Source organism: Bison bison, unplaced genomic scaffold (assembly GCF_000754665.1).
Source record: "Bison bison bison isolate TAMUID 2011002044 unplaced genomic scaffold, Bison_UMD1.0 scf7180017864465, whole genome shotgun sequence".
In the NCBI taxonomy this organism is placed as follows: domain Eukaryota; kingdom Metazoa; phylum Chordata; class Mammalia; order Artiodactyla; family Bovidae; genus Bison; species Bison bison.
The window spans coordinates 3205299-3221205 of NW_011495026.1; the positions used below are offsets into that span (position 1 = coordinate 3205299).

Consider the following 15907-nt stretch of genomic DNA (forward strand, 5'->3'; position numbering starts at 1 on the left):
TAACTTACATGCAGAGTACATCCTGAGAAATGCTGGACTGGAAGAAGCACAAGCTGGAATCAAGATTGCCGGGAGAAATATCAATAACCTCAGATACGCAGATGACACCACCCTTACAGCAGAAAGTGAAGAGGAACTAAAAAGCCTCTTGATGAAAGTGAAAGTGGAGAGTGAAAAAGTTGGCTTAAAGCTCAACATTCAGAAAACAAAGATCATGGCATCCGGTCCCATCACTTCATGGGAAATAGATGGGGAAACAGTGTCAGACTTTATTTTTCTGGGCTCCAAAATCACTGCAGATGGTGACTGCAGCCATGAAATTAAAAGACGCTTACTCCTTGGAAGGAAAGTTATGACCAACCTAGATAGCATATTCAAAAGCAGAGACATTACTTTGCCAACAAATTCGTCTAGTCAAGGCTACGGTTTTTCCTGTGGTCATGTATGGATGTGAGAGTTGGACTGTGAAGAAGGCTGAGTGCCGAAGACTTGATGCTTTTGAACTGTGGTGTTGGAGAAGACTCTTGAGAGTCCCTTGGACTGCAAGGAGATCCAACCAGTCCATTCTGAAGGAGATCAGCCCTGGGATTTCTTTGGAAGGAATGATGCTAAAGCTGAAACTCCAGTACTTTGGCCACCTCATGCGAAGAGTTGACTCATTGAAAAAGACTGATGCTGGGAGGGATTGGGGATAGGAGGAGAAGGGGACGACAGAGGATGAGATGGCTGGATGGCATCACTGACTCGATGGATGTGAGTCTGAGTGAACTCCAGGAGTTGGTGATGAACAGGGAGGCCTGGTGTGCTGTGATTCATGGGGTCGCAAAGAGTCGGACACGACTGAGCGACTGAACTGAACTGAACTGAAACTAAATGCAAATGTACTACCTACTCTGAATCATAATACTGCAGTCTTTTGTGATGCTTAAAGTGTGCTTTGTGGCCCTCCTAAAGATTACTGTATCCAACCTATCTTTGTGTGTTTTGTATTACCTTAAAGAACACCTTCTGTGTTCTAGATGTCACAGGTACTTGATAAACATTTTTTGAGTATGCCCATTGCATAAGCCTGGTTAATAATAGAAAGTGAATTAATATGTTATACACTTTGTCAGTGGTACTCAAAGTCGTATAACCCTAAAACTGTATTTGAAATAATTGTTTACAGTTTCTTTGTAATGGTAAACATACTGATTGTGCAGTTATTCAGTAAAATCTAAGGCCATAGCTGTGTATCAGAATTATCTGTAGAGATTCTGAAAAACAGAGATGAGCAAGTACCACTCTGACATTCTGAATGAATAAGACTCAGAGGCTGTATGTAATGTAGTTACAGAGTGCTTGCTTTCGTACGAAGAAAGTATGGAGAACTACTACTGAAAAGTAAAAGTGTTCGTCACTCGGTCGTGTCTCACTGGTTTGATGGAAAATTACATTTCAACATAGAAATCGGGATTTTGAACTACTTTGAATTATATATAATTTTGAATTATGTAAAAAATTATGTACAAATGAACTGTTTTCAAGACTGAGTAGCCTCTGTTTTAAGGTTTTGATAACTCAGTCCACAGATTATTAATATCTGTTGCTTTCTTTGTAGTCTTCTGTCCTTTGAAAACTTTTAATCATTAGACTGCTACTAAAGATTAAAAGGAGAGAAAAGTTAAACTTTTTCCAGTTTTGCTACTTGTAGTCAGTTTTCTAAAATCAGAAGTGATCTTAGAAATTCAGAACTTTGTCTAAAATTGGGGATTTTCTAATTTTTAAGCATAAGTGATTGGCTTTATTTTACAGATAATTGCAGATGAACTTGCTAAAGTAATGCATTTTTTTCTTTTTCCTCAGAATGTTATCACTTCTCATTGTGTGAAACAAATACTGTACACATTTCTATAATTCTCTTGACATGAGCCTGAAAAAGACAGATAAAAACTCTTCTTAAAATGGATTTAAATCTTAAAGATATTTATAATTAAAACATTTAATTTCTGTCCAAGTTAATGCTATAATTTAAGTGTATACTTATATAAACTATATTGAGGTAAATCATATGTTTTATATTTGGTTATACTTTGCTTAACAGAGCAAAGCTTTGCTTTTTAAAGATCAAACTTCTTTAATGAGTGATGAAAATCATATTGAAAAATCTCAGAAATTTTAAATTGCTTGACAAAGAAGCATACCTAAAAGTAATGTGCTTTTAAAAATACTCCTTTTAGCAAAAATAAAATGTAACTGTTTTATTTATTTATCAGTTTTTTTTAAATGAAAACTTGTTTTGACCTTTATAAAAGGATGTACAAGCTTCCCTTGTGGCTCAAACAGTAAAGAATCTGCCTGCAGTGCGGGAGACCTGAGTTCGATTCCAGGGTGGGGAAGATCCCCTGGAGAACGAGATTGCTACCCACTCCAGTATTCTTGCCTGGAGAGTTCCATAAACAGAGGATCCTGGCAGGCTACAGTCCATGGGGTCGCAATGAGTCAGACACAACTGAGTAGCACTTTCACTTTTCTTTGTGTATCTAAAACATTTAAATGTAAAATAGTATAACTAGTTATTAAAGCTCCTTCATAAAATAAAATTAGAATTATTTTTGTTGAAACTAAAGATTTCACAAGTTTGAATATTTGAAGTGACTCCTAAGACTCCACAGAGCTTAGGCACATAAGCTTCTATTTAAAGGCTAAGGATATTGTGCGATAATAAGTAAAAGAGCACAGGGGAAGCTTAGGAGGCCCAAGTGACATCCAGGCCCAAATGCTGTATGGTCTTTCTGCACACAAAGATATGCTTTGTCTCCAGGTTGACCCACCAAGATGTTATACAGTGAATCTTGGCTTCAGGAAAACTCAGAGAAGTTTTAGGTTTGTGTTGTTTTGTGTTTTTTTTTTTTTCCTTTGCCCCTCTGATCACGTAGTCCAGTCCGGCTGCCTAACCAGTTATACCAGGTGAAAGACATCAGTGAACAGATCGTGTTTGAGGGTTACCAGAGGAGATTCAGACTTTAAGCAGCACACCATAAATCCCACTTTTCACTTTTTGGCCCAGAGGCAAAGCCAGACATTCAGGCATCCCTCAAGCTTTTGCAAACCAGCTATAAATTAATGCAATACCACACCATTCCTGACAACTCAAAATCTAAAAAGAGGCAAGATTATGATGATAGCTTACATTTGTATAAACTGCTAAAACTCCAGTACTTTGGCCACTGGTTGCAAAGAACTGACTCATTGGAAAAGACCCTGATGCTGGGAAAGATTGAAGGCAGGAAGGGAGGGGGATTACAGAGGATGATGGTGGGATGGTATCACGGACTCAATGAATATGAATTTGAGCAAGCTCTGGGAGTTGGTGATGGACAGGGAAGCCTGGCGTGCTGCAGTCCATGGGGTCACAAAGAGTCGGACATGACTAAGCGACTGCACTGTACTGACAGTAAAGTTTATAAAGTACTTTAATAGGCCTTGCCTTATTTGAACTTTATGATATTTCTGTGAGTTATGCAGGAAAATTGTTTTTATCTTTATTTTACGGCCTCAGTTCTGAACCTTAGAGAAGTCATTGGCTCAGTTTTCACAGTCTCCTGTGCTGAGAGTCAAGTGTAAAGGATAGATCTTATGACTTTAGTTCTAGAATATTTTTCAGTATTTCATGTCAGAAGTAGATATAAAGAGCTATCTATTTCATTTCTGTCTTGTAGAACAGTGTAGGAATAAATAAGTATATATAACTTACTGTATATTTTCCTCAAAAAGCATAATAGCTGTTTGTATGTTTTAGGGAATATAACTTAAGAGATTCTGTTTCAAATGAAAGGCTCTGTTTCAAATAAGATACATTTTGAAGAATTTCTCACAAAATTATTCTTTTAGGATTTCCACACATGAATAAAAAATTGGACCTTCAAGATCTGAGTAAAATATCAAGACAGACTGGTACCTGTGACCCTCTGTCTCCTTTCCTTTTGTGCCCTCTTTGATTTATTTATGATCCATTTACTTGTCTGCCACATACCAGGCAGTGTGCTATCCATGAGGATTTTAAAACTTGCTTCTAATGATCTTAACATTCCATATTTTTTCCCATAAACTCACAGTTCCATGAGAGGAGTATCTGTTAACAGTGTGTAAAGTATTATGAATTATAAGAGCTGACATTCTAGAGACTTTTGCCTAGAAGTTAGAGAAGACTTGAAATGAGGAGACTTTTGAGCTAAGTCTTGAAAGTTGTTAAGGAATTTATCAGTAAAAGCAAAAGAAGTCTACTCAAGTCAAATGTGGAAAAATAGACAAGGCTGTGTTAAAAGAAACATGGAGTTAGTAGTCTGTTATACTAGGAACATAAATCACATGAGAGGAACTAACAAGAGATGAGACTCTTTTGAGGCCAGATGGTGACTAACTATAAGCCATGCTGAGGAGTATTGATTATATGCCCAAAGAAGTGAGGAATCCAGAAATCATTATTATACAAGAATTTTTATCATCAGATAACTTTGGGGGGGGGGGTGGTGTGGGGCAGGTAGGATTCATTAAAGAGGAGACCAGAAGTCAGGAGATCAGTTTGTAATCTATTGGGATAGTCCTGAGAAATAATGATGAGGCCAGTGATTGGGCCATGGAAGTAGAAATGGAATACACAGCTGAGATGCCATTTAGAAGTAGAATCAGTAGGCAGATTAGAAATCAGGAAACCATCTAGTACAGAGTCTTGGTTTTGGAAAATTATCTAATCCACCTCGCCGTTGTGGGACGTGAGACTGCTGAGAAACTATTGTGGTCAAGTGAACTGAAGTAAGCTACAGCATTGATTGCTCACAGAATTGGGTTCCTGACTCGCAGGTACTCCATATTGCACCTCATTCCCACTGTATCTCTAACACATTTTTTTTTCTTTAATCATGCTCTGACCTTCCATTTGTTTATACTTTACAGTGCACTTTAATGTACATTACCTATTTTGACCTGTTCACCAATCTCATGGCATAGGTAGAATAAGCATTATTATCCCTCTTCTGAGGGCAAGAAAGCCAAATCAGAGTGGGTGCTATGCTTGTTCAGAGGTTACTCAATTTTATCATTACTATATAAAATCTTACTCCTGAAGTTTTCCTTTTTAAAATATATAGACTTTTATAACTGGTAGATTTGTTGATTGATTCATATAGTAGATGCTCTCCTGACATCGTCTCTTAGTTCACATTTTACGTGCATTAGCGTAAGGTGGTCTTGAAGTTGTTTTTGTTTTGTTATTTGGTGAATGTTTGTGTAGAAAAAATTTATTTTATGGCTAATGAAGTCAGATTTTTATAAACTGCTGCTGCTGCTGCTGCTAAGTCACTTCATTAGTGTTAGACTCTGTGCGACCCCATAGACGGCAGCCCACCAGGCTCCCCCGTCCCTGGGATTCTCCAGGCAAGAACACTGGAGTGGGTTGCTATTTCCTTCTCCAATGCATGAAAGTGAAAAGTGAAAGTGAAGTCTCTCAGTCATGTCCGACTCTTAGGACCCCACTGGACTGCAGCCTACCAGACTCCTCCATCCATGGGATTTTCCAGGCAAGAGTACTGGAGTGGGGTGCCATTGCCTTCTCTGTTTTATAAACTGGGTTCATTTAAAACAAAGCTTATTCATAAGTGCTTAATCTTATGAAACATTATTGGTACCATTTTTCGGTAACAGTTATATCACAGAGCCAATTCATTGGAAAAGACCTTAATGCTGGAAAAAATTGGGAGCACCAGAAGGGGATGACAGAGGATGAGATGGTTGGACACCATTACTGACTCAATGGACGTGAGTTTGAGCAAACTCTGAGAGATAGTGATGGACAAGGAAGCCTGGCATGCTGCAGTCTATGGGGTTGCAAAGAGTTGGACTCGACTTAGCAACTGAATAACAACAACAAATATCTTAGAGGACTCTCTACCTATTTCATTACTTATTTTTGAATCCATAGGCAGGTTGGCAAACCTGTCAGCATACTGGCTTGACTTCAGTTTGATATAAAAATAGGACTTAATCACAGTTATTGTTAAGTGAGACGATATCCACAGAACATTTAAGGCAGATTCTGGAACCTAATAACTACCTGAAACATTTTAGGTATTATTAGATTTTTATTTCCTGTTGTTTTATGCTAATTAATTATGTAATTATAGATATTGTTAAAGTCAAAAGTAATGAATTAATGTTTATTGTGAGTTTTGCATAAAATAATTTCTTTGGATTCAATAGCGCTGGTATGCTTTGTATTTATAATACATACATAAAATATAATTAAGAAATAAATATCGGCAGTTCCTACACTAAAATACCTTCCTTCCTAAAAATGTATGTTTTCCCCATCATCCACATGTTCTGTATTTCCACTTAGTGTTTAATTTTAAAATCTTTTTTTGTTTTGTTTTAGTATTATTATTCTAAAATCTTTTTTTGTGGGGAGTCAAGAAGATATTAAAACTAATTTGATTCTGCTAAAACATTCAGAAACTTGTCCTTTTTGTCCTTTGTAAAGAAAGTAATATTAGACTATCTTGAGACATGTTTCAGTCCGTTATGTTAAGAGGTTGTTCTACTTCTAGTGTGTAAGGAATGATCAAGGTGTTGAAACTTGGGTTCATTTTCATAGAAAGGCCAATAAGCAATATTTCTCTTTGTTCAGGAAATTATAGACATAGCTGTAATCTACATAATGCACTGACATTCTTATAATTTATCAAGATGATAAAGTTCTTTGTGAAATCTGTTGAATTATTTGAGTATAGAACGTAATTTACCCGATTAAAGTATTAATGACTTCCACTTTGAACTCATCCTTTCAGCTCTATTTTTTCTTCACTCTCTTCCACATAGAGAGGTCTTTCAATACGAATAAAAGAATCTTTCAACATTTGTCTCTTAGATTTATTTTTAGATGTATTGTGGTTAGTACTGATTTTACCAAATTTAGGTTTCTTTTCTAATTTAAAAAATTTTTATCGTCTATGAAAACAGTATTTGTTAATTTACTTTGTATTTTAGGCAAGCCAAGTTAGATCTGAGAGTTGCAGCAGCAAAAGTGGAAGAGTTAACTAAAGTGACTGAAGACCTTCAAGGACAGATGCAGAAGAAGGTATGTTTCTTTTTCTAAGACAACTTGGTATGATGCCTGTAGCTTTGTTTTCTGTGTATTTTATTGTTGATCTGTTTTGGATTAGGTGTTAAAGAGGATTGCTGGAAAATGAATTAATCATGTTACTGTCCTCTGAATATGAAATTAGGAAACTGTTATAACACTGGAAATAACTTTTTATTCCTATTCACTATACCTTGTTAATAAACATGATATCATAATCATCCCTTAACACATTGTTGCTGAAGTGCATGTTAATGTAAGATCCAGTTTAGGTTAACTGGTTAGATGTAGATGGAAAAGAGGTATTTAATACTACCTTTTGTTTAATACCACGTTTTGTGTTATTTATTGGCATAAAAGACTGGTTCTTTTTATGTGTAATAGAGAAGTTTTACAGAGAGAAGATTTTAATAGAGAAGGTGTCATGGAGAGGTCAGGTGAGAGTTGGACTGTGAAGAAGACTGAGCGCCAAAGAATTGATGCTTTTGAACTGTGGTGTCGAGAAGACTCTTGAGAGTCCCTTGGACTGCAAGGAGATCCAACCAGTCCATTCTGAAGGAGATCAGCCCTGGGATTTCTTTGGAAGGAATGATGCTAAAGCTGAAACTCCAGTACTTTGGCCACCTCATGCGAAGAGTTGACTCATTGGAAAAGACTCTGATGCTGGGAGGGATTGGGGGCAGGAGGAGAAGAGGACGACACAGGATGAGATGGCTGGATGGTATCACTGACTCGATGGACGTGAGTCTGGTTGAGCTGTGGGAGTTGGTGATGGACAGGGAGGCCTGGCATGCTGCGATTCATGGGGTCGCAAAGAGTCAGACACGACTGAGCAACTGAACTGTATAATTAAAACTCTAACTCTGGTGCTTGTTAGCTATGTAACTTCTCTAAGCCTTATTTCCTAATATGTGAAAGTTGGTTATAGATTTCCATTAACAGTAGATTTGTGAAAAGCTTATGCAAACCTTCTCATAGATAATAGTTATAAAAATTGGGTTTTTTGAAACACTGCAGCACTCCCAAAAACAGTCACCAAAAGAGATAAGAATCATGAGTTTTTAACTTTCTGGCCTCAGAGTTCTCCTTAATCCCTGCAGCTATGGCTTCAGCAAGCGAAAGCTTTATAGGCTCCTATAGTAGTGCTCGTGGAGAAGAAAATGGCAACCCACTCCAATATTCTTGCCTGGAGAATCCCATGGACAGAGGAGCCTGGCGGGCTACAGTCCATGGGGTCACAAAGAGTTGGAAACGACTGAGAGACTAACACTATAATAGTGCTCAAGATCAAAGTTTAGGGCTAGAAAAGTAGTTGAAGGTAAAGAAGAAATACTGGCAGCAAGAGAACACCACACACACACACACACACACACGCACACGCACACGCACACACGCACACACACAATTGAGATTCAAATCCTTAATGTAAACGCTGACCAAATCTGTGGCTGATGGTCAAGTTGTGCGTGTGGGAGTTGGGAGAGGGTCCCAGGAAACCCAGTGAAAAAGTAGGCAGAGACCTGAGAGAGGCATCTACTCTTGAAAGATATAGCCATATGAAACTAGATGTTTAGGTTTGCTGCTTTTTATACCTGAGTTCATTCCCACGATGTGTGCAGCTTGAGCAGCTGAATGCTGAAGCACTCATATTTGAAGTATCAGTGGGCAGAGCCCAAAGCCAGCAGAGCAGCTGGAAATTACCAGGGAATCTGTAAGAGCGATGAATCCACAAAGAGGATGAGCCCTCCCTCTGCTCAAAAATTGATTGATCCTCAAATTATGCAGGCACAGCTAGTTCCCAGGGAGCCCAGCTAGAAAAGCAACAGTGGAAAAAAAAAAAAAATAATGAAATCACAGATGGCAGCTGCTGCACACTGTAGGGGAACCACCTCAGAGTGTGAATCTAGGTAAGGTAATTGCCTAAACTGAACAATAGTTAATAATCCTTGAAAGAACAAAATAGAATCTAGAGAAACTGTGATGGATTATCTTTATTATCCAGTTTTCAATCAAAACTTACTAGATACTAAAGTATAATTGGTAGGGGGAGAGGGAAGAAGAAGAAGTTGATAGAAACTTATCACTTTTCACTGAGTTTGGGTTTGGCTTTTGGATTTAGCAAGCAAAGGCTTCAAATAAGCTGTTATAATATGTTCAAATAGTTAAAGAAAATATTTTTAAATTAGAGTAAAATAAGATTTCAGTGGGAAAAATAGATAAAGAGTTTTTAATTGAGAACTACAAAATAATTTTAAAAATAGAAATTCTAGATTTTAAAAGTACAGCAACCCAAATAAAGATTTTATTAGATGGGCTCAAAATTGATGCTTTTGAACTGTGATGCTGGAGAAAACTCTTGAGAATCCCTTGGACAGCAATGAGATGAAACCAGTTAATCCTGAATGTTCATTGGAAGGACTAATGCTGAAGCTGAAGCTCTAGTACTTTGGCTATCTGACACGAAGAGCCAACTCATTGGAAAAGACCCTGATTCTGGGAAAGATTGAGTGCAAGAGTAGAAGGGGATGACAGAGGATGAGATGGTTGGATGGCATCATCAACTCAGTGGACATGAGTTTGAGCAAACTCCAGGAGATAGTAAAAGACAGGGAAGCCTGGCAAGCTACAGTCCGTGGGGTCAGAGAGTCAGACACGACTGAGCGACCAAACAACGACAATAAAAATTAGAACAAGCAGAAGAAATAATCAATGAACTTTAAGATAGATGAGTAGAAATGTTCCTGTTCAAAGAACAGAGTTTAAAAGATGGAAGAAAAATGAACAGGACCTCAGATCTGTGGGACATGAAGTAAGCCAAGAGAAGTGTAATTGGAGTTGCCGAAGTAGGGGGCAGAAAAGCTATTTAAAGAAATATCTGAAAACTTCCTAAATTTGGTAGAAAATATTAGCAGATTCAAGAATCTCAGTGAACCCTTAGTAAGATAAACACTAAGAAAATCACTTTAAACACATCAGGACAAAACTGACAGCCAGTTAGAAAACTTGAAAGCAGCAACAGAAAAATGAACAGAGATAGGCAGACCTGTCATCAAGAAACTGAAAGCAAAAAACACTGGAGTGGTACACTTGAAGTACTGAAGGAAAAAAGTGCTCGTTAAGAATTCTGTGTCCAGTAGAACTGTACTTCAAAGCTGAGGGCAAAACAAAGCCAATAGAAGAACACACCAAAAGATAGGAAAGGATGAACAGGAAATTTTTATAAAGATGGTGCAAATAAAACCTATTAATTTTGATGCCTCACTATTTCAAGAATCTCTGTTTATGATTATAATGGAATGCAGTATAACTTGGTTAAGAGAACATACTCTAAGGGCAGATTATCTGCCTACAAATCACTGTCTTGTTTTGTTAGACTTGTACTATAGAGAAATAGTTGCCATAGTGGTAAAAATCCATATACAATTTCTGATTTGATTATTGTTTTACCTATACAGAATTGATAGGTTCTCTTCCCTGATAGTTCAGCTGGTAAAGAATCAGCCTGCAATGCGGGAGACCTAGGTTCGATTTCTGGGTTGGGAAGATCCTCTGGAGAAGGTAACAGCTACCCACTCCAGGATTCTGGCCTGGAGAATTCCATGGACTACAGTCCATGGGGTCACAAAGAGTCGGACATGACTGAGCGACTTTTACTTTCACTTTCTTTTTCTCTTCCCCTTTTTTAGTATATGCATGCTCTGTTCCCAAAGTAGGATTGCTTCGCTTTTGAACTGTGGTGTTGGAAAAGACTCTTGAAGTCCCTTGGCCAGCAAGGAAATCAAACCAGTCAATCCTAAAGGCAATCAGTCCTGAATACTCATTGGAAGGACTGAGGCTGAAGCTGAAACTCCAACACTTTTGCCACCTGATGCGAAGAACTGACTCGTTGGAAAAGACCCTGAGGCTGGGAAAGACTGAAGGCAGGAGGAGAAGGGGATGACAGAGGATGAGATGGTTGGACGGCATCACTGACTCAGTGGACATAAGTTTGAGCAGGCTCTGGGAGTTGATGATGGACAGGGAAGCCTGACGTGCTGCAGTCCATGTGGTCACAAAGAGTCGGACATAACAGAGGGACCGAACTGACTGACTGAACTTATATATGAAATTCTATCAATATAATTTAAAGTGCTTTAGAGTGTTTTCTTTATTCTGTTTAATGATGTATTGAATTTTTACATACTAAACATAAACATTCAGTTTTTTTTTTTTTCCCCTAGGAGGAGGATATGGTTTCTGCGCAAGGAAGAGAAGAAGCATCAGATAGGCGCTTACAGCAGTTACAATCTAGTATAAAACAATTAGAAGCAAGGTAAATTGTTAAATACATCTAGCTTTGTCTACAAGCTTCAAAAGTTATTCCATATTAGAGTTTGCTTATTATACTCTGTTTTATAAGTGCTAAACAAACTATATAAATCATAGGTTTAAAATCTGGTTTGTTGGATATTGTTTATTTAAAAAGTCATATTCAAAAGATTGAACATATATTTTGAACATATACTCAAAGATCATTTCTCTCTTTGCTTTTTCTCCAAAACAGTATTAGTCAAGTTTGGTTAATCCTAAAATTAAAAATGTTCCTTTTCACCTTAAAACAGGAAAAGAGATAATAAAGTTGGGTAAAAATTGTATAGAAAAATCCTTTCCTTGCTGAGCAGATACATGAGAAAAAATACTTGAGAAATCATTATTGATGTTTTTCCTGAAGTCTTACGAAACAGTAATTTTCAGTTACCTTTGAAGGTCTGGGCTACTTTTGAGGATGTTTCCCCAGGTGATGCAGTGGTAAAGAATCCATCTACAAATGCAGGAGACACAAGAGACATGAGTTAGATCCCTGGGTCAGGAAGATCCCTTGGAGAAAGAAATGGCAGCCTAATCCAGAATTCTTGCCTGGAGAATCCAATGGATAGAGGAACCCAGGGGGCTACAGTCCATGACATTGCAAACAGTCGGACACGACTTAGCAACTGAGCACGCACAGTACTTTTTAAATATATTTTGTAGCTTTGTCTTTGTTATCTTAATGCATACTTGTTGCATACTCCCTTAAGAAACATTAAAATTGTCATTTGTGGTCTATTAAAGATACAGTGACTACAGCCTATAAAATCACATTATGGTTTATAGCTAAAAAATCCACTCTGTAGATTGGACTCTGTTATACTCAGAAATAGTCTACTGATCTAAGCGCATCAAAATTGAGATCTCAGTTCTAGTCACAGATCCATGGCTGATTGTGTTTGTTCAGAAAAAATTAGTGTTTTTGGACTTCTGTTTCTTATTCTCCAAAATGTTAATGAAAGTAATTTCTTTGCTCACAGTGGGTTCAGAACTAAATGATTTTAACTGCTAACTTGAGATTCTGATGAAAGAAGTTGTTATTTTTAAATGCCGGAGTTTGGGATTTTTTTTTCCTAAATGTTTCAGTAATTGGTCAAATATTTGACTGTTTTCTTGAGCTTATTTTTGGTTTACCTTAGAGAAAAAGTCTGTGATTGTAGATTTCTTTTTATTTGTTATTTTAGGAGCATTCTGTGTTATGCACATAAATGCTAGAGAACTTGAAATAGTGAAGTCTGAATAAGTGAATTTCACTTCCTTTGATTCTGATAGTACTTCATAAGGAATCAAATTGTTCATTGGTGCTTTAAGTTGTGTTTTTAGTACTTAAGGCTTTGAGATTTTCAGGGTTTTTTGTTTGGCTTTTAGTATAAAGTTATAACTTAATTGAAAGCTTCTGAAGAAGGGATTCCTGCATATGTAAGAAAATCTAAGGGTATTTTTTAAAGTTCAGTATTCAGCTAATTGCCTTTGAAGAGGAAATTTTTACCTTGACTGTCTTTTGGAGCTATTAAATTAATATTGTTTCCATTATGATAAAAATGTTTTACTTTAAAATTTAAAAACACCTATTATTTTATATAAGACAAAGCAGAATTATTAGTGTAGTTGGTATGTGTCTAATGTTCAGCCATTGTTTTAGATGTAAATCTATCCTATTTAATGGAACTACCAGATTGAAAAGCTGTGTTTTTAATGGGCATCTTTGTTCTATAAAATCAAACACATATTATTTATAAAATTATTATTTGTGATCCTTTCAAATGCCTCAGACATCTGGGAAGCATAAATCATTTCCTACCATCTTCCAAAGGCAGCCACTCCACCCCCCACCCCACTTTTTTTAGGTAACTCATGGGGACTAGAAGTATCTTTGGGGAATGACAGTTCTTTGGGAAAGACTGCTAGTTTGTATCTGCTCTGTTGAATAAGACTGGAGTGAAATGAATAAAATTGCTTTAAACTACCTCTTCCTATTTTTAAATTTGGTGCTTCTTTCGAAGACTATGCCGATAAGACAGAAATGTGAACCACTGTTCGTTGCGGCCCTTTGTTGCCTCCACCCCATTTCAGTAGACACCCTCCCCTCAGCTTCCTGAGTACACGTGGAAGGTGTACTTAAAAACAGTGTTTAGAAATATCCTTATTTTACCTTTAAAGGTGTTTCATAGTTTGAATAATGAATCCTATGTTGGAAATTCTAGGTTTTAAATAATTTTTTCCTTAAAAATTCCTTTCATTCAAAATTCCAAATTTTCTTATTTGACCTGTTTCCCCCTCCCCTGGAGACTTGCAGGGTCATCCACTCCACTGCCACCACGATTAATATTCTAAAACTGCACAGCATGTACGTTTAGTAAGAATTGTTTTTCATTCATCTTACTGGGGACATTTCAATATACAAATGATGTTCTTCAATTTGGGGGAATTTTTTTCAGGGATCTTTTTGTGGTTGTTGTTGAATACTTTTATTATTTTTTTTATCATTTTTTTCTCAAACATAGTATTAGCTGGATATTGGATCTGATGGATTGATTCCCTAATTTTCATATTTTTTTTGTCCCATAGTCCATTCGTTCATTTATTTTCTCCTTTCTTGGGTGCTTCCCTGGTAGCTCAGCTGGTAAAGAATCCACTTGCAACGTGGGAGATGGGTTTGATCCCTGGGTTGGGAAGATCCCCTGGAGAAGGGAATGGCTACCCACTCCAGTATTCTGGCCAGGAGAATGTCATGGACTGTATATAGTCCATGGGGTGACAATTGGAGGTTTCTTTAAATTTTCTTCTAGTTAACCATATGTTGAATATTTTATTTAGCTATCATAATTTTTTTAAAGAGCCATTTCTTATCCTTTGAATGTTTCTTTTTCTATAGTATCTTAGTACAGATAAATGTTACATTGTCTCTTTATTAAGTATTTTACAATATTGTTTAAGATTTTATTCTGCCATCTGCATTGTCGCTGCTTTCTTGAACGTTCGTTTTTTTCTGTATGTCTGTCTGTCTCCTTCAAAGGCTTGGTGATCCTTTCTACTCATTGATATTTAAAAGTAAGATACTGGAATGCTTGCTTCACCATCACATATACTAATAACTGGAACATACAGAGAAAATTAGCATGGCCCATACACAAAACCATGAAATATATCTTATTTTTAAAAACCAAACTCATAGATACAAAGAATAGATTGGCGGTTGCCAGAGTCAAGGAGTAGGGAATAGCAGAAATAGGTGAAGGTAATCAAAAGGTATATACTTCCTATTATATAAAAAAAAAAATGAGTCATGGGGATGTAATATACAGCATGGTGACTGTAGTTAATAATACTGTATTGTATATTTGAAAGTTGCTAAGAGAATAGATCTTAAAAGTTCTCATCACAAGAAAAAAATGTCAATTGTATACATGGTGATACATATGAGTTTGACTTATTGTGGTTATTTCAAAATATATGCAGATACTGAAGTATTATGTTTTATACCTGAAACTAATATATAATTGTCCCTCAGTGTCCACTGGGTTTTGGGTTCAGGACCCCTGTGGATGCCAAAATCCATAGATGTTCAAATCTCTTATAAAGTAGTTGCAGTGTTTGTATATAACCTACACACATCCTCCTGTAAACTCTAAATCATCTCTAGATTACCTACAAATACAATATAAATACTATGTAAATAGTTGACAATGCATAGCAAATTTAAGTTTTACTTTTTGGAGTTTTTTTGGATTTTTAAAAGTATTTTTGATTTGTGATTGGTTAACCTGTGATGTGGAAAGCACAGATATGGTGGGTTGAATCAGTATAATTTAAGCAGAAGTTTCTATTTGGCAGTATAGTATAGTTTTTAGGAACACTGACTCTGGGCACAAACTTACTGAATTCAGACTCCAGCTTCATCAGTAACTAGATCAATAATGTTGGGCAGGTTGCTTACCCTCTTTATACTTCAGTTTATCTATCTATAAAATGAATATAATGTTTTAACCTGCCCCATTTAGTTTATATAGTATAACCCCATATCTTACATCATAGTCTAATGCTGTAACCTATTTCATCGCGTTGTTGAAGATATTGAGGATTATGTTTTCTTGAACATACATAAAGTACCTAGCACAAAGACTGCTCTTACAAGTGTTTGTGATTATCATTGCTGTTACTATTATTATAAAGAGTGAACTTGACCCAATTTTAGTAAACTGAAAGAAAGGATTCATATAAGATTTGGCTGCAGAGCATGTAGAAGTGCTATATGAGAATAATAACAATAGTTATACATCTTTTATGTTATAAAATTATGGAAACCTTTAAATTATGAAGCTGAGGATCTGAATGTACTATCCTGTAACTCCATTATAATCAAATTAATATGACTTGGCATCAAATAGACAAATAGATTAGTGAATCATGACAATCTATAAGTAAGTCATATTTGCATATTTT

The 15907-nt window shown here is 36.4% G+C and overlaps 1 protein-coding gene across 3 annotated transcripts in view; it reads left to right on the forward strand.

Moving 5' to 3' along the window:
* The window catches only part of SCLT1 (sodium channel and clathrin linker 1), a 230296-nt gene that overhangs the window by 112838 nt on the left and 101551 nt on the right, over positions 1-15907 (forward strand). For all 3 annotated transcript variants that reach the window (XM_010860232.1, XM_010860233.1, XM_010860234.1), the window contains 2 exons: positions 7024-7114; positions 11338-11429. In XM_010860232.1, the coding sequence (XP_010858534.1) occupies positions 7024-7114; positions 11338-11429 (183 nt within the window). The remainder of the gene's footprint in view (positions 1-7023; positions 7115-11337; positions 11430-15907) is intronic.